The sequence below is a fragment of the Poecile atricapillus genome, chromosome 11 (assembly GCF_030490865.1).
Source record: "Poecile atricapillus isolate bPoeAtr1 chromosome 11, bPoeAtr1.hap1, whole genome shotgun sequence".
Taxonomy (NCBI): Eukaryota; Metazoa; Chordata; class Aves; order Passeriformes; family Paridae; genus Poecile; species Poecile atricapillus.
Genome location: NC_081259.1, coordinates 8,268,508 through 8,290,025, shown reverse-complemented (window position 1 = coordinate 8,290,025; position 21,518 = coordinate 8,268,508). Strand labels below are relative to the sequence as shown.

Below are 21,518 nucleotides of genomic sequence, written 5' to 3'. Positions count from 1 at the left end.
TTTGGAGAGGTCAACCTGAATGCAAATGAAAACAACAAAACAAAACCCACACACACAACAAAATTCACTTCTTGGGTTCAAGAGAAAAAACAACAGATAACCCTTGGAGCTAGACATGCTTGTTTACAGCAAGCCATGACAGGGACCTTCAATAAAGGTAACTAGTTAAACATTAAAAGCACTGAGAGTAACACAGTAACTATAGTTTTTCACTACATAGCAAAGACAACTTCTAAGTGAATTACAAAGAAAAGTGCATACAAGAAAAGAGTATCTCATGTGTTTCAGGAAGCTGGTTTTGATCTGGCATCCCTGGGGAAGGCATGGTGAGAGAAGTTCCAGAGGCGTATCTGAGGAGCACAGAGAGGACGATTGGCAGCCACCCCACTGGTCATGCTGTCCTACCAGAAGCACTGTATGTCCATACACAACCCAGAGAAGAGTGTCCTCCCCCCAAATATGAAGCTGTAGTTACTCAGTTTAGCCTCCCCAGCTCACCCAAGATTTAAGGCAGACAGGCTGAGCAGACCCATTTTTGGAAGATGGCTGTCTCTGAGACAAGACTGATGCAGAAACCTTACATGAAGTTACATTTGTGACAGGACATGCAGCTACTTTTACAAGAACACCATTTTAGATGTGCTTGCTCTGGCGTCTCTGCTCAAGAGAAAAATTCAGATGTTACACCCATTAGAAAAAAAATCAAACCATGTCAGTAATTGCTCATCAGCAGTTGGCTATGTCAGCTTGCACAGTTTCCATCGTGTGTGGCTGAACTGGTGTTGAGCTGTACAAGTCACAGATATTGCTTGAGGAGCCCTTTTCTTTCCTCTGGAGTTTGTGCCATCTCATATCTGTACTCTGACATTCAGGTGCTGCAGGAATCCTTGAGTTGTCCTTGATATTTCTACACAGCCCCATAAATTTAAGGTTTACTTGAAAGCTGTCAGATCACAGAAATGCCTTCTTTTAAAATGTTCTGCAAAAGGTAAGAAAGCTACTCTGAAACAGACCAGACAGGCTTGCATTCTGCTTTCTTTGGTATCAGATGTTGAAGCTGGCCATTTCAGAAATCAGAGGTTGTATAAAATTAGAATCTCAAAAATTTTCTAGAATTCTCTAAATTCCTTTAGAATACCAGACCAAAAGGGATGCAGGAAAGCAACTCCGTAAACTATCTTTGGTGCTGTATTTTAAAACAGGTTTGACTTTACACACTGATGAGAAATAATCTGTAAGAAGGATTCAAACACTTACAAGATTACCCTCATAATTACTGAAAGAATAGATATAGATTCAGTAATCGCTTCTTTTGAGCTTCAGTGAATAAGTAATCTTCTCTCAATACAGCATAAGTTTCACTTATTTTAAGCATATCAAACTCAGAAGAGATAAAAGCCGCTTTAACACGAGTTCCCAAAATAGACAGCTTCTTGTTAACAAAGCACCTGTTGCTGAGAACTGACAGTAAGCACAAAAACACATTATAATTTGTTTTCATAAACAGAACTATGTAGAATTTTAATTAGCTTATAATGCCACAGTTCCATGTGGGCCTAATGCTAAGGGAGCTCCTGCTCTAATATTGGGGTTCCTACGTGCTAATAAATAAAACAATCAGCATTTCTAGCTAGGGCATCTTGAATTCAGTTTAACTTCCAAGAACACTGTGATTATCATGCGTGATGTGTAGTTCTATTTAGAATTATGCATTATATCTAATTTAAGTGCAAAATTATACAATACCCCTACTGTGGTTTGATGGGGAACTCAACCTAAAGCTAAAGCCTGACCAAAGAAAGAGGGTATGTAAGGACAAGTTTTCGGCACAGGAGGTGTAAGTACAACGTTCCCTGTGGCAAAGCTGCATTCCTCCTCTCTTGCAATACACTTAAATTTAGTCAAGGGACTCAAAGGTATTACTTTGTTCTAACCTCAATGCTATTGGCAGGGGGAGGGGGGGAGTGCTGCTTTTTTTATCCCTTAATTATTTCGATCACTGGGGAAGCCAGCATACATGATCCCAAACAAATTACACATACTATGTAAATTCTACATACTAAAACTTCTCATCCTGAACAAAGCATAGGAAAATACTACACAGGTGATCAGCAGCTGCCATGTTGGACAACTGGTATTTATCCATCTCCCATTTAATACACTGTCAAGTTTCAGTGAAGATATGAATAGACCAACTGGTCACACTCAAGTTTTTCATCTTTCCTTTGTTTCCTCTCAGCTGTCACTTCACACTGCCTGAAACAATGGAACATGTAAACATCCAACTGCAAGCTATACAGATGCATTCAATATCAATTCATATGCAACCAATGCAATGGTTTCATGCTACAGATAATTTAGGGCTTTAAATACCTCTGTCACAGCATTTCTGGGACAGGAACTGATCTACCCTGAAGACTTCATTCTTTAAAAGCTTGGATTGGCTCTTGTATTTGGCTTATGGTGCAGCTCTATGCCAGAAGAGTCGAAGTTAACTTTGCAGGAGGAAGGTGAACCTACCAACTCAGTAACAGAACTGAAATTTAAGGCACAGCCTCACTCACAGCTTAAGCCAAGGAAGGAAAAAGTCACACATCACCTGGAGGTCAGAGTGTGAATTAGTAAGAGTTGCCCTGGGTCATCTTCAACTATCTAAGTGTCAACAAATATGGGGCTAGGGAATTATCAGAATCTTGCAATGAGACAACTCTCCTTTCTGAAGGTTTCCAAAAGTATACCACTTGCTCAGATGGAGAGGTCACTGCTCAAGAAAAGCTTAAAAAAATACGGGAAGCAACTTGATTGAGGACAACTGGCATTTCTTCCCCCACTGCCATCATGGAACAGAAAATATTTTTTACACTTCTTCCCAAAGCCCATACAGAACAGACTGCACATATTTCAGTTTCTCAACTAAGAAGAAACCCAGAGCTGACAGCTCTCGAGTAAGAGTCTGCATTGCAAATACTGTGCTTTAATCACCAGGGCATCCTCTTTACCTACAAATACTCCAGATACAACTCTGTGAACTGCCCTCCTGATAACCAAGTCTGCTATTCATTCTGTTTCCAGACAAGACTGTGCTATGTGAGCACACATTTCTTCTACAATGACTCCCCACTCACTGTCCAGAACACTTAAATCAGCAAGTTAAGAACACAATCACCTAAAAATAGCATGGCTGGATTCTACTGTCTCTTCATTTATTACTATGCTACCTTTGTACAGAGTTTTTTCCTACAATTCTACATAGAAAAATAAAGCCATAAATGGTTTTACAAGAGGGACTTGTAACCAAAAAGGCCAAGCTGTTAAGTAGTGCCATGGGATTTCCCCTTTTTACTCAAGCCACATAAACAGAAATTTACATTTTCAGAAGCATTTTGAACAATAACTCCTTAAGTAGATCTGATTTCTCTTTTTATCCTCTTGCCACAGTGATTCCATTCTGACAGAGAAATGACTGACACATGACAAAGTAACAGCATTTTCTAGAGAATGAAAAGTTCATGATATAAAGGAAAAGTAGACAAACAAAAAAATGCAGGCCAGATGACCAACTATTTTGCTTGGCATATCAAAGCCAGTATCACGCTTCAGAATGGATAAAAAAAGGAAAAAAAATCTGTTCACAGGATATTGAGCTTCAGCTGTCAACAACATGTGGTTTTCTATCATGATGCTCATTCCCTTCCATTCACAAACTATGGTGATCGGGGCTTCTATCAGGAAAGAATGGAGAAAATAAAGTATTTTCCTTTTTAATATTGTACCAAGTCAGAAACAGGAGGGTTGTCAGCAAGATCAAGGCCCTTTAGCTTGGTCTAAGGATGCAGCAGTGTCAACTACACTGATTCCACAAGCTCAGCATCCTGGCTATGGCTTGGAAAAAAGCCCAGTACCCTTACACTGTCTCCCAAAAATCCCTTCTGTTTCACACCTCTTTTGTAAAGGCAGAAAATCCCCATACAACCGTTGAAGAATATTTATATCCCTTACATTAAACAAGAAATTAATTTTAACCCATAACCCTGGATTTCAAAAACCAAATGTCCCATTGAAAAATCTGATGTTGCTCAAGGAAACTCAGCAACACTGCAATGCACATTTTACATTGCTTTTGCCACCCTCTGTAAGTTCACCAGGCTGAGCTTTCAGGCCATCCACAAAAGTTTCAATAAATTCTTCATTTCAGGCCTGGACAGTCTGAGAAATTTAGGTGTCAGAGCTGTAGCAGGGACACAGGTATTATTCAGAGAAGACTGATGCTCCAAGCATTCTGATTGTGTAGTGTGGGATCTGAGGTTGAAGACAGAAGGATAAGTAGACAGCAACTAATCAGGGATTTATTTATATACAGAATGACTAGGTATAAACTTAAGACCATAGGTCACAGTCACATTATGACTTTGCAGAATAACAAGCTAATTCCTGCAGAAAGAGAGACCAGAAGCAACAGCCAGAAGTTTCACAGACACCAAGTAAGAGAAATGCAGGAAGGCAACAAAATCAACCAAGTGACCAGACTGTGAAATTAGATTTTTTTTGTTATACTGGAAGAAAAAAATTAGAGCAAATTACTCGACTGCTATGCACAGAAGTTTAAAATCACTTGTAAATGCACTCAAAGCACCAAGTTTGACTGGACTTATTAAGAAGGCAAAGTCATGCCCAGCTGCCAGACGATTCTGCAACTCAAACCCTCCTTTACCTCAGCACTAGTCTTAGCCCCTGCATGGTTTGTCACACACAGCTGACAATTTGTTTGTTATGTAACAAACAATAATACACTTACCTTGACCTATTGTTACTAATGCTGCCTTCCTCCTCTCCAAGGATACTTTAAACAAACCCCATGAAAATATGTTGATACTCAAAACAATTCTACTGAGCCATTCTGAAGTCTTTTTCCCTAAAAAGCATTTCAGCAGTTTCTCCATGTTGCCACCATTTTTTCCTCTTTTTTTTGCACGTTAATAATCAAATACTTTGTTATTATAAAAGACTAAAATACTTTTCTTGTCACCTTTCACCTCAAGAAAAACATTTGTTTGATAACTAATCTTAATTAACACCACAAAATCACTGAAGGACTTGACACCAATATCCAACAGTATGTCATACTAGCATGGTATTTGGATAGCATAATCCCAACATGAGAAGTCTGGTGAAATTCACTTAGGAAACTCCCCTGTATCAGCAGCTAAAGCTACCTGATAAGCATCTTACCTGATTCTGAAGGAGCTGAGCAAGGAGAGCAACCTCCAAACCTTTCAGTTTAACACTCAAAACCACTTCTTTTGCCCCTATCTTGATAATGATGCAGATCCCAATGCAAGGTCATCCTGTTGCACAGAAAACATTCTGGCACATGACAACATCGCACTGCATTAAGAACTTGATTGCACCTCATTTTAGAAAAACATGTTAAATTCATACAAAATTCATACAGGGGGTAGTAGAGAAACAATTTTATCCTTCTTTGCAGTCTCATACCTCCCCTGTCACCATCCTTGAAACCAGCATGATCAACAGCTCATTGAGTGTTTTCCTCTGGCAATCTGAATTAGAGATGGCCTTCTGTATAAAATGCATTAATATGTCCAATTTAGGTAGAAAATGCTGCATTTTTGCCTGAAGAATCAGTGTTTCTCTTGCCACAAACACATCCTAAACCTTAAGTGGAAAATACCTGCCTTCCTCATGCAATAGTCTGCTTTCATCAGCACAATTATGTTCCAAGGCACACACATGAAAATCATCCAGCCTCCTGCGTTGTTCAAACTAATGGTGAGAACTTCAGGCCTTGCTTAAAAAACCCATGCAATACAAAATGTTTCAACGAGCCCAAAGCACCTCACTTCCTTCTCAGAAATACCCCTCTTAAGCTCCCATTCCAGTTTGATTATTAAGTTTATATTTGTCTCCCTAATCCTTCACATAGATAAAGATGCATTAGCATCATGAATTACAGCACACACTGGTGCAGTGCTGTCTTAAACCCTGGGCTAGTTAAACTGCTGGGGTGGTTGCCAGGGCCTGCCAAGCCAGCCACACTCTTTATAGTTTACTTCTCCAGATACAGGATTATTACATTTCAGACTAACAAATACCATATTCTGAAGGTTAGAGTCCTGTGACACAAATACATCCTGGCAGGGCAGAACAGCTGAGCTGGAGTGGTCTTCAGCACAGAGACAGACTGAGCTCCTGCAAGACTGCTGAGGCATTAAGTTAAAGGAAGAACTGTGGATTTAATAAAACTGCTGCTTAAAAAGGAGCTATTTTTAGGAAATACTCAAACAAGTGTGTTCATTTGTCTAAGTAATACTCAAAATACTGTCTTAAGTTGATCTAAATGAAGCAGAAGATGGATCAGGTTAGGATTTAACACAGTTTATCTCTTAATGCATAATTTAATAGCCAAAAAAGTTACTTCTCAAATGAAAAAAACACAGTTTCTTTCAACAACTGGAGAATGAGCAAAAAACCCCAACATGATTGAGGAGAAACAGTTTTTTTCACTGTCAAAGCTTTGTTTTAGCTCATTTCTGTTTAGCTCAAAAGCCCTATAAACACACTTCGAAGAAGGGATCTGTTAAAAATATATCACCCCACCCCTTCAATTAAGGGCTGAGAAGCTTATGACACATCTGAGAGATCCAACAAGAACAGGGAAGAAAGACTTAATGTTCCTGATACTTCTAAAGGTAAAAAGAAAAAAAACAAAAAAAAACAACAAACCAGGTTTAAAAGTCCCAAACATATTTCACGCCTCTGTTAAATGGATTTTAAACCAAGAACAGATACCAACTATTTTTATTCCTTTGTAGGTCATGTGTAATTAACTGCTTATTTTCACAAAACCTTATTACAGTGTAAACATCACTGGGCAGATGATCTGCCCCACCCAGAGCTAGCTCCACACCACAGGAGGACACACAACTATCTCCTGAGGAGCCCTTGTATCTGCAGGAGAGGGCTGGTCCTCCACACCAATCTGCCCTGCAACAGCACCCCTGCACTGATCACGCCTCCTCTGCTCACTCCTTTCCTAGAAACTGCAAGAAAACCAGTTAGAGGTCAAACCCCACAGCTAAAACCAAGGGCAGGTGTCCCTTTTTGGGTATCGCTGACACGCTCTACAGTGACATGACTCTTGTCCCCCCCTCCCTTCTGCCTTGGGCACAGGGCAATTAGCAGAAATGATCCCTAAACCACTTGGGAAACAGGGGGAGGAAGAGAAGGGGAAAAGGGCCAGTTGGGTTGGCTCCAGCCACTAGTTCAGAACAATCTGAGCCAGCCTAGTTGACTCTGCCTGCAGTGCTCACAGAACCCACTCTGCTGGCAGCAGAGGTGCAGGAGGCCCTGCATGTGGCAGAGGGGGCCCAACAAGCATGGGGGACCCAAAGCCCACGTTCCTGGTTTCAGGTGGACATCAGCCCTCCCTAAGGCTTGGGGGTATTTTACAGGCACACAACATGAGGCACACAGCCTGCTCCAAGTAGCACTGAAAAGAACCAGAGTGCAGAGTCACCATCCCAGCTCAGGCTGGGCCACCCACTTCACACTGGGCAGTGCCACCAGCAGCCAGTGGACTGTAGGGCACACATGTCCTTTGTCTCAGAGGGGAGATAAAATCTGGTCCTGCATTTTGTACACAGGGTTACAGTGGATTTTAAGAATCTCTTATTCACATCAGAGATGCATGTTCCATCCTGGCACAAGAAGCAGACACATAAATCCCACAGCACACAACACATTCACAGTGTTTAAGATCTGCAGATGGAGCATGTGCAGGAGAAGGTTTTATGAACAAGAAATGCTGGAACAACCAATCGTCGTGCGGGGACAACACGGGTCCTGCCAGCAACGGCTCTGAATGCAGGCAAGAAACATTTGCTGTAGCCTGAATACAGAAGTTGTACAGCTGTGCCAGCAAAGTGGTATGTTTATCCTTTAGGGCAGATTTGCTTTCTACAAACAGCCTGCATTAGAACTGTATACATGTGGCGAGAGAGTTGAGCATTTCACTCCTGTGTTGAATAAATCAGCAAAGCTGGTCCCAGATAATACATCTTTCCTAAGTTGGGGGCCAGAGGCGACCCAAAAAACATGGCTGCTCAGTGATCAAGCAACAGGAACCAAGCTGCCTCATGTATTCAGCTTTTACCTATTTATCTTTTGTTCTACACAAACCAGCTTTTAGCTAAATGTAATATTTTATAGCACACAAATACTTTTAGTTGGCTTCCTTTAGTTTCAGCAATTCTAATACACATACTCATAACTTTAGAGAGATTCCAGCGAACTTCAGTATTCTTCTTGCCCTCACCTCATACACCTGATCTAGCCACTTAGTCTTAGGCCTAGCACCACGTGGAAGCTAAGAAATTAACATCCAGGTATTTAAACATTTGCGTATCCTGGTCTTAAACCCAGTACAGGAAACCTATCCCAACTCTCAGCTAAATGACCGTATATAGTAACTGCCTATTCTAAAATAGTATTTTCAGGGTTTAAATTCAATGCAGGACATTTAAAAACAGCATAAACAGATAACAACAAAAGCAAATTAGTAATTCAGACCTATAAGCCACTGGCCCATAGCAACACACCAGTGTGTCAAGACACTGATATATACATAAAAGCAATCTATACCCAGCATTTTGGAAGAAAATAGAATGGCTCAACGTAAAACTGGAAGGATGAGGTATACTTTCAGAAGAACACTTGTTTACATTCAGTAAGGGTCTAAGCAATTGCTTTCCATGCTCATTTGAACGACTGTTGCTCAATTTCTGACATCCATTCCTCTATCACCATGACTAACCACACAAAACCCAAACTTCTTAGACTCAACAAGTATCAGGGACATGAGTATTTCTTTCCAATTCCCAGGAGCAGCTGTGTATCAACCCAAGTGATTTTATAAAAACAGGAAATATTTAGGGAAGTAAGAAAATAGATTTCCCAATCTGAAAGCCTTGTTCTGTATATGGCCTCATCTAATACGGAAAGGGTGACAATTAAAAGAAAGTCTTAATTCTCATTAGGACCCTCCTGTTTCCTGCCTAGACACTTCCTGCTCTTCTCCCTCTCACCCCATGCCACCCATGGAAATTCATACTTTTCCTGTTCCTGAAGCCCTCTCAGATACACAAAGTGTCACAAAAAATACCACATATAACTGGTACAGAAACTGAAAATAATTTTCCCTCAAATAAAACACCTGCTACCATTAGGCAATACAGGTTTCCAAAGAGATTCGGAACAATTCCAAAGGGGGAAAAAAAAAAAATCCTCCCCCCCCTCTTTTTTCTCCCTTGACTGGAAGGGCAATAGCTGCAACACAGAGCAGTAACACTTAATTTTTCCTGCCTGTGTTTGTAATCAGAGCTCTTACAGACCCAGACACCATACAAAACTGATTAAAATTAAGAAAAAAATTGCCATGTTTTACATAGTTTTTACATATCTTTGTTCTAAATGCTAAAGACCTGCGAGACATTCTTCTCATCAAGAACAAACACACAGACAACAGCACAGCAGCCTTCAGTGATACAACAAAGGACAATTTAAGACAAATGACTTGGAGCAAATGCTATCACTGAATAATCCCACAGCAGCTGTCATAATTAGTTACCTCCAATCTCATCAGAATCAGGGAAGTTAGAGTTAAAATCGAGCTCTCTTCCTGTAACATTGTGTAACTCCAAAACAGCAGCATTATCCTCGCTATTTTAGAATTAACATTTCTCCATAAGATAATGTGGAACCGCTCGATTCTTCCACGCCAGAACACCCGGTGCAAGCCGAGAGATGACAAAAGAAACTCGGTCAAGTTTGAGCCTCTCAGCACCTTATTTCCTGTCTAAAGAGCCCTTTTGTTCTGCTTCCCTGCATAAATGTTAATATCCTGCCATCATTAGAGAGCGAAACGACGAAGGAAAGCCCCACGCACATGAACTCCACTGCCCCGGAGGGCGGAACGACGCCACACGACGCGATTAGAACGGCAAAATTCCTACCAACACGATCTCCACAATTTTCTGTTCGCTTCACCCCAGATTAACTTCACTTGGAGCTGCACTTCGGCGCAACCTACCCTGGGCACGGGGCCCGCCCTCCCGCTCCCATTGGCCAGGGAGGCGGAGGCCCGCCCCCCCGGCCGGGCCGCGCCCGCTGATTGGCGGAGCGGCCTGTCCGTCACGTAAAGAACTTTTCCTCGCTAGCAGGTTAGGCTGGGCGGGCTCGGGCACCCCCGGGCGCGCGCTCTTAAAGGGACCGTGCCCCGCTCTCGCCGTGCCAAACCCGAGCCGCGGGCGGGCGCTCCCCGGGACTGATGCCCGGGACTGACCCCGGTCCCCGCGGGGCGCCCACCCCTCCCGACACCTCGCTCCCGGACGGGGGGTCGGGGTCAGAAGAGAGGATAACACCCGAGCGGGCTGGGAACGCTTCTCCCGCGGCAATTACACAACTGCCGCTTGCTCCACTTATGGGATAAAATTAGCTGTGGGTTTGGAGCCCATCCGCGCTTTAAGGGTGACTGGAGTTACCCTGGGAGGCCGAGCACACTATATAAATTAGTAACCCCGGCTAAAAATACATCGGGTCGCCGGTTCCAAAGACTTCCACCCATTTAAAGCATGAGTCAGCAGGAGCTCCGCAGGAAGTGACTGTCTCCATCCCACAAGGTACCACGGCTTCTGCCAGAAACTTTTTGTGCTTATTCAGGCTTCGCTTGACTGAACAAATTCGCAAGATCCTGGTCGCGTTATGACAACGGCGTTTCTCAGGGTACAGCTTCCTCAGCACCACACAAAAACCTGTCTTTTAGATTAAAAGTGGTTCTTTTTCCTTAGCACAAACCCAGATGTGGTTCCCTACACATCTATCCAGTGAAAAGATGAGTAAAAACAAAACAAGACTTAAATATTTCACAAGTGCAGATATGACACCTGGTTCAAGACGAACCTTGCCCCATTCCTAGCAAGCAAGACAGGGAAGAGCCAGAACCCAGCCAGTGTTCCCTTCTGCACCCACAAGTATCGTCATAGTTACACAAGACTTATCTGGGTAGCAAGGTTTCCTTACATAAAATATTTTCACATATTTAGTGTAAAATAACTAAAAATATTAAGCTAGAGGAAGACAAAAGAACTTGTGAGCACAAGCACATTTGGGTCGTTTTTGTTGTGTGCGAAGAGAAGAAAAACTTGTTTCTGGCTCTTGTCACCTTTCCTCTCCCAGGGCTGGAGTAGCCTCCCTTCCCTTACTTCACCCACTACCAATACCACAAAACAGGGAAGTTTTAACTTCCCTAATACAGATTAATAAAGTCCAAGGCAGTTCAGCACACTGCTTTACTGAAAATACTGTGCAACATCAGGAAAATATTTACAGCTAAGTGCTCCCCTGAGCTGTGATACACCAAAAAGAGCATAAAAAACTCCTTCAGGAAGGACATTTACTTGTGCTAAAACGATAAAATAGCACATTTTGTGTTACCTATTTTAAAGCAACCTATTGTGCTACAAATCCAAGTAGGACTGAAAAGCAGGAATTGGTTGTAAGTTGATATGTATGAAACACTACAAGAACAGAATTAACAATATTCACGTAACTTCCCCCACAATGCCTGAAATATAAACTAGAAAGAACTAGACCTTACTCCTTGCACCTGAATTCAGCGCCCGGCGAGAGCCAGCACTGCCACAGGCTGATCTGGGGTCCCCTGAGGATAACTCATGACACTTTTTTTGACCAACCCTTATCTAAGCAATCAAAACCAAGAACACAGTTCGCACAAACAAAACAGACCAGTAAAATGTCCCTCAAGTATCTCAGTAACCAATCTTGGAAAGCTTCAATTTAGAGCACATTAACTTTAGGCCCATAAAAACAGCAGCACAAGTCACAAATCACATCAACCATTCTGCCAAGTGCTAGAAGACACAACAAATAGTCAACATTGTTGTTGGGGTACTTCTTTTAAAAGAAGAGGGGGGAAAAAAACCCAAACCAAATATACTACTCCAAAAGTCTTCAGCTCTATTTGCTACCACAGCAGTCTCACCATCTTGTAATGGCAATGAAAAATAATTTTTATCATCAAACATCCCACACTTCAGCTCATGCTTCTGTCACACAGGCAAATAGCAGCTCTTATCACTACAGGGGAGATGTTCCATCCCTTTTCCTCCCCACCTCTTCCCCCCAGAAGCCCTGCAGTCTGGCCAACTCCTGAAACCAGCTCTGGTGCTAATCAGCCCCTTCCACCTGCCTTAAGTCTCTGAGCTGGCAGAAGTTTGGCTGGCCTCTGATGAGCAGGACCATGGCTTAGCCAGAGCAGAATGGGGAAGGCAAAACTAACTCTCCTCTGCTCAGCCCTGGCCTCCCAGATTTGCTTACCCCATCTCATTTAAAACCAAAACACACACACACACTGTAACTATCTTAATAACAAAGCCCCAAGAGTAATTTGCTATCCTCATAAAAGAGAAGATCCCCACATCGTCTGTGAAGTGGGGTATCCAAACTGATTCATAGTTGGCCCTAGGTCACTGGACTAGAAATCACAGGTAAACACACCTGCATCTAAATGTTGGGAACATGCATTAAAAAAATGCTATTCAGATTCCTACATCCCTGAAGGAAATGTAGTGAAACTGGATTAAAAAGCCTAATTTTCAGCCTCAGTTTCTGCAAAAAGCCATCTATTTTCCCTCTAAACACACATATATTCTGGAAAAATGGCACAGGCACATTTCACAGTTCAGGCTCAAGATAAGCTTTTGCTACTCTTACAATATCTGTAGCAATGCAGAAAAAAAGAAAATAGCAAATTGCAGCTGTAAGAACAATAAGCAGGGAAACTTCCACATCAGTGTTAAAAATAAAAACCAGTTTGCTGCCACCCAACTTTGCACTTGGACAGTAAGAGAGCACCTGACTCTCATTTGACTATGGTAATCATGGAACAGCTAAAAGGCCATTTGTTCTGTAATCTTACACATGCAGAATACACCAAGTTTGGGAGACTTGACAGCTCAAGAGATCAGGAACAGAGCCTTCCATCTGTAAGTCACCAGTTCAGAGACAAGAATAGTAGCGATCAAAAGCTACATGTGATGGCTGTTCAGGGATTAGATGAAGAGATGCTTACTCAATGTCCAGGTCCCAGCAGATCAGTGTGAACCACAAGAGATTTCTTCACTATTTTGCACCTGGTTTTCAATCCTGAATCAATTACACCTCCTGGATTCTGTACATGTTAATAAGTAGCAAAGAAACTGATCTGCTGCATACACACACTGAACTGGCACTGGAGAAAAGGACTTTACCCTCTGGTTGTCAATGATGTCTGCATTACAGCATGTGCTGAATGTTTTATTTATTATTATTATAGTTCAGACTTTTAGCTTTTCTTATTATTAGAGACAGCTTTCAAATAATATTTAGCTTCCCATGCCTTTCATACCCTCAGATGCTGTAACCCTGTTTACAAATAGTAGTTCCTAAAACTTGCTGTGCATTTCTAAAAATATAGCAATTTTGTGATCCTACTTTAGCATAGGAATTTCAGAACTTTGGCATTATTTCTCAGAGAAATTACTCTGAGACAATATTATTAAATTTTTTATCAAACCTGAAAAACCCATTACTTCATGAGGGCCATGTCTACATAAAGGCAGTGGGAAAAAAATCCCTATCTGAAGAAATAAACATTCCTTTTAATATTATGCATTCTTCAATACATTGGTGTGTAGTATCTGCAAAGTCTGCTAGCAGTAGCTCCTTTCCAGCCTGACTTCAGTTTTGAAAGTCTGCAGAACTACCTGGAATTTCCAGGCTGGATAAGCAAGATGAAAACAAGTTCAGAGTGTATGTTGACTGAAGTTCCCCAGAGCTTGGGTTCATTGTCCTACCACTACCAAAAACAATCTTCTACAGAAGCCCAACAATACACAGTTCGTAGTTCTTAGTAACACATTACTTCCCGAGAATGAAACTGCTGATGAAAAGCCAAGATCCTAGAAACCTAGCAGGAAACTTATCCTTAGCTGTAACTAAGGAGGCTCTCACATACAAAGAATTCAACTTGCTATTCCAGGAGTTTGAAGAGAACAACATACCAGACTGATGAGATTTCAGTACTCTTGAACTTCTGAGATTCCTCTTGCTGCTTTCAATCCCAGATGCACTATGCACTGCAATAATCAGATCTGGAAACAACAAAGAGGTGCACGTGGTAAATACAGAGAGGTCTGCTGAGCTGTCTGGACAGCAGTAGAGTCACACCAGACACACACATCCCCCTGCATTTAGCAGCTATCTTAAACCACCCAAAACTAGCTGACCTATTATTAAAGTACCAGTATGTTAAATGCCAATTCTTTCTATATAGGGAATAAACCCTCAACAGAATCACTTGTCCCTGCCCTGTGGCCCCCAGCCTATACAGCTAGACATTCCTAACAGGTCTCAATCTCTCAGCAGCTGCCATATTGGTTTGCTTTGGAGTGGTTGTTGGGGTTTTTTTGTGGGTGTGTGATTTGGTTGGGTGTTTTTTCCTTTTTTTTTTTTTTTTTTTAAATCAGAACATGGAATTGTATCTTGTACAGCTGCACAATCAAAGTCTCTGGGGACAGAGGACTACTTCACTTCCCTCAGCCAAAGTCCTTGAAAAAGGATCTAGACATTTTAAAAGACACTTCCTTGATATCAAGTATCTCTTGGGTGGAGCAAAAATAAGTATTTTACAGTTTCCATTGAGTTCAGTATAGTCCAAGTGCATTTATATGTAATTTATAATAATCTTTGTAGGTCAAATGATGTATCTGGAATGCAAGTCACAGCCCATTCAGTATTAAAAAAAAAAAAAGGCTGCATAGCAATTAACTGCCAAGAAAATGGAGCCAGAAGTTTGTATACTTCCAATTTTCTCAGAAATCAGACTGATTAATATAGCTGTTACAAAATGACACACTTTCACAGAAACAGGGATTACCTTTATCTGTAACCATAGCAACTTTTCAGCAGTTTGTGTTAATGCTACTCTCTCTCTGATAACTTGCCACTATCTCTTTCAAACCATTTGTGTGAAGTTTTGAATGTGGCATCTGAGACCATTAAGTAACAAGAAGTTGAAATATAAACTTACATTCTTCAATGACACTCCTGTAAGTATACTACGTCATATACAATGTTGTTATTTTTTTACCATAAATTCATGATTAGTCAAGAATTTAAATAGTAACAGATTAAAATAAATTTAACATGATTCACAGGTTTTAAGACCAACATTTTAAGAGGTACTGTAACAAATATATACAGGAGACATTAATGAAGAGTATCTTCTTCTCTATCTGCAAAGTAATAAACCCAAGGAATTATGCCACTGACATGTCAGAGACTCTGTCATTCAGGAACAAAATATAAGGAACAAAAAATCCTCCCATTATATATTTATTTTAGCCTGAACAAATACAAGATATATAGGAAAAGAGCCAGTCCCCTTGTTCTAAGTTAGGTGATAGTAAAGAACAGGTGTAAGTACCTTAGCAATACAAAAACAAATCAGATAAAATTCAAAGAGTAAAGCTGTAAAAGTTAGAGGACAGGCAAGAAAGAGACAAAGGAAGGAACTGACATATTAACTTCCTCAATTGTTGACTTACCATCATCCACATTTCAGAAGAGGATTAACACTCTGTGCAAAAACTTATTTAAGATGACACAAGACAAACAAAAACATTTACTTGTAAGTAGGAGGAAGAAAAGAATAATTTCTTCTTTTTTTTTTTTTTTTTTTCCACTGAAGTTCACAGGGCAGTTTACCAAGCTGTGCCCTTCTCTTTTCAGGGTAGAGTTTGGCACAGTTAAGATGTGAGCACAGAACCTTAGAAGAGTGAAAGAAACTCGGCACGCTCTTTGCTCCCTGTAACTCTTATGCAATGACACCTATTATAGGACAAGCCTGGACAAACACTCGGGAATGGACTTCAGAACACAACGGTGCACTTGAAGTCAATCCATGCAGGGGGTGAAGTAACTACCATGGTTCTGCTGAATGCCTCACATTACACCAGCACGTATGGTGGAAGCCTCTGTATTTCGTTGTTGCTGCTGTTGTTATTAGCAGTAAGGTAACTGCCCTTTTTATTTTCTAAGGTTACCCAATCCTAACATCCTGTGGAAACACGAGTGGATGTTCACACCCCTTATCTATCACTCCAGGCTTTTGGCAAAGCCTAGGAGGCAAGTCGGGTTAAATCTCACAGGGCTCCTGGGCAAACAACAAAACAACAACAATAACTTTTCATAAAGCAAAACGCCAAAGTACGACAGACTTTGCAAGCGTTAACCCTTGCTTTAACTGGCAGAGTGGTACAACACAAAGCGCATGTTGATTCCCGAGCACCCCTGTGCCCGCACCAGCCAAACCCGCTGCACTGGGCTCACCCGAGGAGCAGCGAGGCCCGGCCCGGGGTGGGGGAACCCTCGGGCCGACAGGGCTCCGCCGCCGGCTCCGGCCGGAACCCCGCGGTCCGTGCGGAGGGCGCGGGGCCGGGGCCGGGCGGCGCAGCGCTGGCGGCGGGCCGGCTCTGCCTCTCCCTTCCACCCAAGGACACGAGTACAAACACCTCTGCCCCGGGATGGCTCCTGCGCACGCAGCCGCCCGCCGGGGGTGGGGAGAGGAAGACGGAACCACCAAAAAAGGCAGCGAAAGAGCCGCGGGCCCCGCGCCCGCCGTCGCCCCGCAGCCCCTCACCCGCTGCGCGCGGGGATCGGGGGCACGAAGGGGGGACCCTCCCCACGGCCCCTCCGCCGCTCCCCGGGGCCGGTGGGCGGGCGGCCGCCATCCCCCCGCCCCATCGCGGTGCGGGGCCGCGGCCACAGCCCCGGCCCAGCCGCCCTGGCCCCGCCGCGCTCCCTCACCTGCGCCGGGCCCGCCGCGCCCGCCGGCCCCGCTCGCTCCTCAGCAAACTTTTTTTTTTCCCCTTTCTCCGTGTTTCGTTGCCCTCGGAGTGACGCGGGCGGGCGCTGATTGGCGGAGCCCAGGAAGGGAGGCCGCGGGGAGCGGGGGGCGGCGCTTCGGCCCGCGAGTAATTATTACCCGGCGACGGCGGCGATGTGAACCACCGAATGCTATTTAAAGGGACAGCGGCCCGCCCGCAGGGGTGACCTGAGGCGAACGCGGCGGCGGGAGGGCGAGTGCGCAGCGCCTGCTGGGGCGGCGCCGTCCGCCCTCCTGGCCCACAAATAAATTCATTTTGCTGTAAAATACCCGCGGATGCACCTGCTGTCGCCCCCACTGCCCTTCAGAGAAGGGGAAGGTCTCTCCTAGCGGGGTTTCCTGCGGGGCTTAGGGCGCTGTGTGGGCTCAGTCCCTCGCAGCTCCCCTGCCTTCTGTGCCCTGTGGGAAGGCAGCGGTGGGCTTGGAGTATCTGGTCATTTGTAATGTCACCCGCTTGTGTTCCCTTCTCTCCTTGTGGGGCTGTGAGACAATCCACTACAGCTTTACATGCACGCCATTTTCACCTCACACCCGATACACACTGATTTTTATTATTTTTTTTTAATTTTTTTGTTGTTGTTTTTTTAATACGCTGTCCTGACTTATCACAGCCGGCTGTAGCCCAAACCATGCAGGGAGGTTTTAAAGGCAAGATGGAAGGATGATGAGTGACTTGATGGCTTGAAGCAGATAGGGAGTACAGGATTCCAGGGATGTGAAACAAACCAAATAAAAGGAGAATTTTATCTGTGGTAGGGGAGAGGAGAGGGCCAAGGCTAGACTAGCTGCCAGGAGGTGAGCGAAGGAGGAGGGAAGGAAAAGTGTGCAGTTGTGCAGCCAGAGAAGCTGAGGCTGGCTAAAACATGTTCCCATTTTATACAATCACAGAATATACTGAGATGGAATGGACCCATCAGGATCATTGATTTCCTAGGGGTACTGTGAAGATATTTAGAATTTTGGGTCTTTTTTGAGCAGAGGAAAGCACTGTAAAGGGACACATAAAGATTTCAGCAAAGATTAAATCCAAGCAGAGGCTTCTCATTGCTAGGAGCTTGCTGTCACCCACATTGAGAGCTGAGTAGGTAGAGCCATAAACCTGGAAAAAGCACTAAAAGGGAAGAAAACACCTTGTTTGTTTGTTTGTTTGTTTGTTTTGAATGTCTGAGCTTGGATTAACACTAGAAAATGCTGGTGAAACCAGCATGGAAGTGCTAGCATAGCTTTACAGCTATTTTGGTAGAGATTATTCAGTCTTGGCTGTCTTTGCTGATGCAATAAGTTTTCCGAATGCCAGGCTGCATGAGCAGAAGATGACCTGCATTGCATGTGGGTATCACAGCATTCACCACAACATTATTTGGAGCGCTTTCATGGTCTTGGCAGTAATCATAAGGAGCTGTGGGGAGTGATGATCACATTCCTCCCAGCCTCTCCATGATCATCTCTTTTTAATATGATTTTTTAAAACCTTGAATTCCCTCTGGTTGTTCTCGGACTGCTTTCTTTGTGTCAAGTTTTATGTCACCATTGGAAATATAAAAGCAGAATAGTAGGGCACAACATCCTTTGCTTAGGAAAAGGCCGACTGGTTGTTCTGCAGTTGTGAGTGACCAGCACAGCAGCTGGCAGAACAGCAGCGTAAATACAAGGGAAATGCAAACAGTGAACAAGACGGACACCTCCTGCCAGGAGTTACTGACCAGCAACACATGGTGCAACAAATGTTAGGTTGTGGCATCAGGTGTCAAGGGGGAGCAGCAGAATGTTCAAATGTGCTCTTACTCAAGTTGCAGATGACGCTCATCAGTTCTCCTGTGCCAAAATGAGAAAACTCGGTTACAATAATGCTGGAGTAGGTGGGTTACTTGGAGCATTTAGAATCACTATGTTTGGTACAGTCGAAAGCTGCCACAGCTCAGAAGAGTGAAACAACCTCTAGCAAAATAGGGAGCACAAAGTTTTATTCCATTTGCATTTAAAAAAGCCAGTAATCAAATTGTCTCTGAGGAAGAAAATTCCCAAATAAGATGGCCAGGTTTATTTTTGGGGTAGAAAAAAGGATGCATTTAAAAATTAAATGTACATGTTGTTCCACTGTGAATGAAAAGCATAATATTGAAGAAATAGTGTTCAGTTTTCTGATTTGACAAACTCAGGACTAATAGGCTAAAAAACCTTGCTGAAGTCAAGTAGGATAAGGATTAAAAGGGAAGTGTATAATCAGAGAAATGGCTAAGGTGTTAACCACCCAGAGAAGGGCACCCTTAGCTTTGAAATCAGCTGAAGAAGTCAAACGTGATTCTGAGCCAGCAGCTGAAAACAGAAGCATGTTTTCTGTGGACTGCTGCAAAGAAGGAGTTGGAGGCTATTGGTCCACCTTAAGTTGATCAGAATAATTTTTAAGAGTGCACAAATGTTCAGTAGGGCACAGGACTGCCTGAAGCACGGGGAGCCTGATATTCAGTGGGATGTTCTTCATGGAACAACTTCGTTCTACCAGGCATGATTTTGCTTTGACAGGGAAATCCAAAAGAAACTCCAATTAGGCAGGGGATCCCAGTCCAAGCTGAAACACCCAGGAGAGAGGTGAAAGGTTTCCCAGCTGTGCTAGTGATTTGATGATGTATGGCAAAATGGTGAGCGATGATCAGTGAACATTATTTCCTCTTCTATAATGTCACAACTGGAATGGTGTTTATTCTCCTTGACCTTCATTACTCAGATCTGCTTTCATATATTAATGCTCCCATCACCTTCATTCCCCAGCACAACTTATTTTTATGGTTTTAAGGACTATCTATTTATATACCTCTTTAGAAAATATGGTCACAATTTTTCTGAAAGAGGTTTCTTCTGATTTTTACTCCCTACTCCCAAATCCATTTAATCTATCTGCTAACACAGAGGACCTTTTCCTTTGGCTCCTTTTATGTTTGCTTCTGCTATAGTGGCTTGTTATTTCTTTTGCTAAAGCTTTAGAAATCACTAGAGGAATCTTAGTAATGTATTCATTTTGAGGTAGATTTATCTTCAGAGCTGGTAAATGGGAAGTCTCTTCTTCACCTCAGTGGGGTTTGGATCTGGTGCTAAGTGCTAACATCATTTCAGTTATAATCTTGTTGTTTGGGGCCCAGTGTGCAGCTCCTGACTCTGCTGAGATTTTCACCATAGGTTTATTGAGATCAGAATCAGCCCCTGCTTCCTGAGAGACAGCCTATAAAAATACAAAAGAAATAAGCACAAGGCTCTTTTGAACAAGTGAATCTTAAATTTTATTTTATTTGATTCTGAGTCTCACTAGATTTCTTTTTTATCCACAGGTACTTTGACCCTGTTCTAAGCCTTATCCTAACAGGATGAACTGGAGTTTCAACTATCCAGGCCTACTGGAAATTGGGCCCAGCAGTTATTTGGCAGTGGCCTTCATGAGCAGCAATGCCAGCTTTCCATTGCAATGCCCACATTCAGAGATTTGCAGAATTAGAGTCCAAATTCTGCTTGTATGTGCAAGTCCAGAATGCCACTGACTTCAAGGGGGTTGTAAGATTTTAGCCAAGAGCAAAAATTGGCCCAGGATTTTTTCAGACTCCCTCATGCTTCTGTTTATATGATATTACCATCAAGCTCTATTAGCATGCTCCATGATGCATTTTACTTTTAAATTACATAAAGGATATTTACTGTGCTGATGCTACATAGTTTGCAAGAAAGATGCACATATGGAAATGAAAAAACATCAATTACCATCAGGATTTCCAGCTTTCAGCATTCATTTTCCAAAACAACCCAGAGACTATTTCTCATTAAAAAAAAAAAAAAAAAAAAAAAAAAAGCAGAAATGAAAATCCAATTTCTTGGCATTTATGTACGGCATTCTGGACCCTTGCTCGTCAAGTCTGTTGTGAAAATGGTTGGAATAAAAAAGCCTTGTAATGTTCAAAACTTTAATACTCTGCTTTTGTTTTCTGTATACTGGTTTCCCAATCAGAGACATGAGTCCATCCTTAAAAATAACGAAATGTTTTTCTGCCTCTCAGAGGATGGGCATGAAAAATCATCTGGTGAAAACTGAATGATCACCAAGGATAGCAGGTATAAACACAGGTGGAAGTGGAGAATTAATGGATGAAAGGTGTGAAAACAGGCAAGTGAGATGCCAAGCATCAGACAATGCCCAGCGCTGCCTGAAAGCGTCCGAGTGGGCAGTGGAGCCAGCTCATCGCTCCAGGGCCGGCAGCTCATGGGTGCCCTTGGAGCTGCACAGGCTGGGGGCGAGCCGGCTGCTCGGGGACCTTTCCTGGGCAGGGAGGAGGATTCCCCAGGCTGCGCTGCTCTGCTTCGAGTCGGAGCCACCGAGCAACTCAGCATCTTTCAAAATGAGGCAGATTGTGTTGCCACGTGGTTACAAATCTGGGAGCTTCCTTCTAGATAGGCTTGTTTAGAAATCTGGGCTGGGGCCTTTTAAAGCCCTAACGACTCCCTGCTTAAGCTT

The 21,518-nt window shown here is 42.9% G+C and overlaps 1 protein-coding gene and 1 long non-coding RNA gene across 5 annotated transcripts in view; one reads left to right on the top strand and one right to left on the bottom strand.

Moving 5' to 3' along the window:
• The window catches only part of ZFAND6 (zinc finger AN1-type containing 6), a 36,006-nt gene extending 18,910 nt beyond the window's left edge, over positions 1-17,096 (bottom strand). The window contains exons 1-2 of one of the 4 annotated variants that reach the window (XM_058846610.1): positions 16,945-17,096; positions 14,139-14,228 (exon numbers count right to left, since the gene is read on the bottom strand). Coding sequence is in view for 1 of the 4 variants with exons in the window: in XM_058846609.1 (XP_058702592.1) it covers positions 9,965-9,966 (2 nt within the window). In the remaining 3 variants the exon portion in view is untranslated. Of the gene's footprint in view, positions 1-9,964; positions 10,127-14,138; positions 14,229-16,467; positions 16,649-16,944 lie in introns of those variants that run through there. The other 3 variants (XM_058846611.1, XM_058846612.1, XM_058846609.1) reach the window with 3 other exon arrangements.
• Positions 15,213-20,945, top strand: LOC131582952 (uncharacterized). Its single transcript, XR_009278417.1, has 3 exons — positions 15,213-16,151; positions 19,547-19,662; positions 20,347-20,945. It is a non-coding gene; the product is annotated as an uncharacterized LOC131582952 (long non-coding RNA).
• Positions 20,946-21,518: the final 573 nt, after the last annotated feature.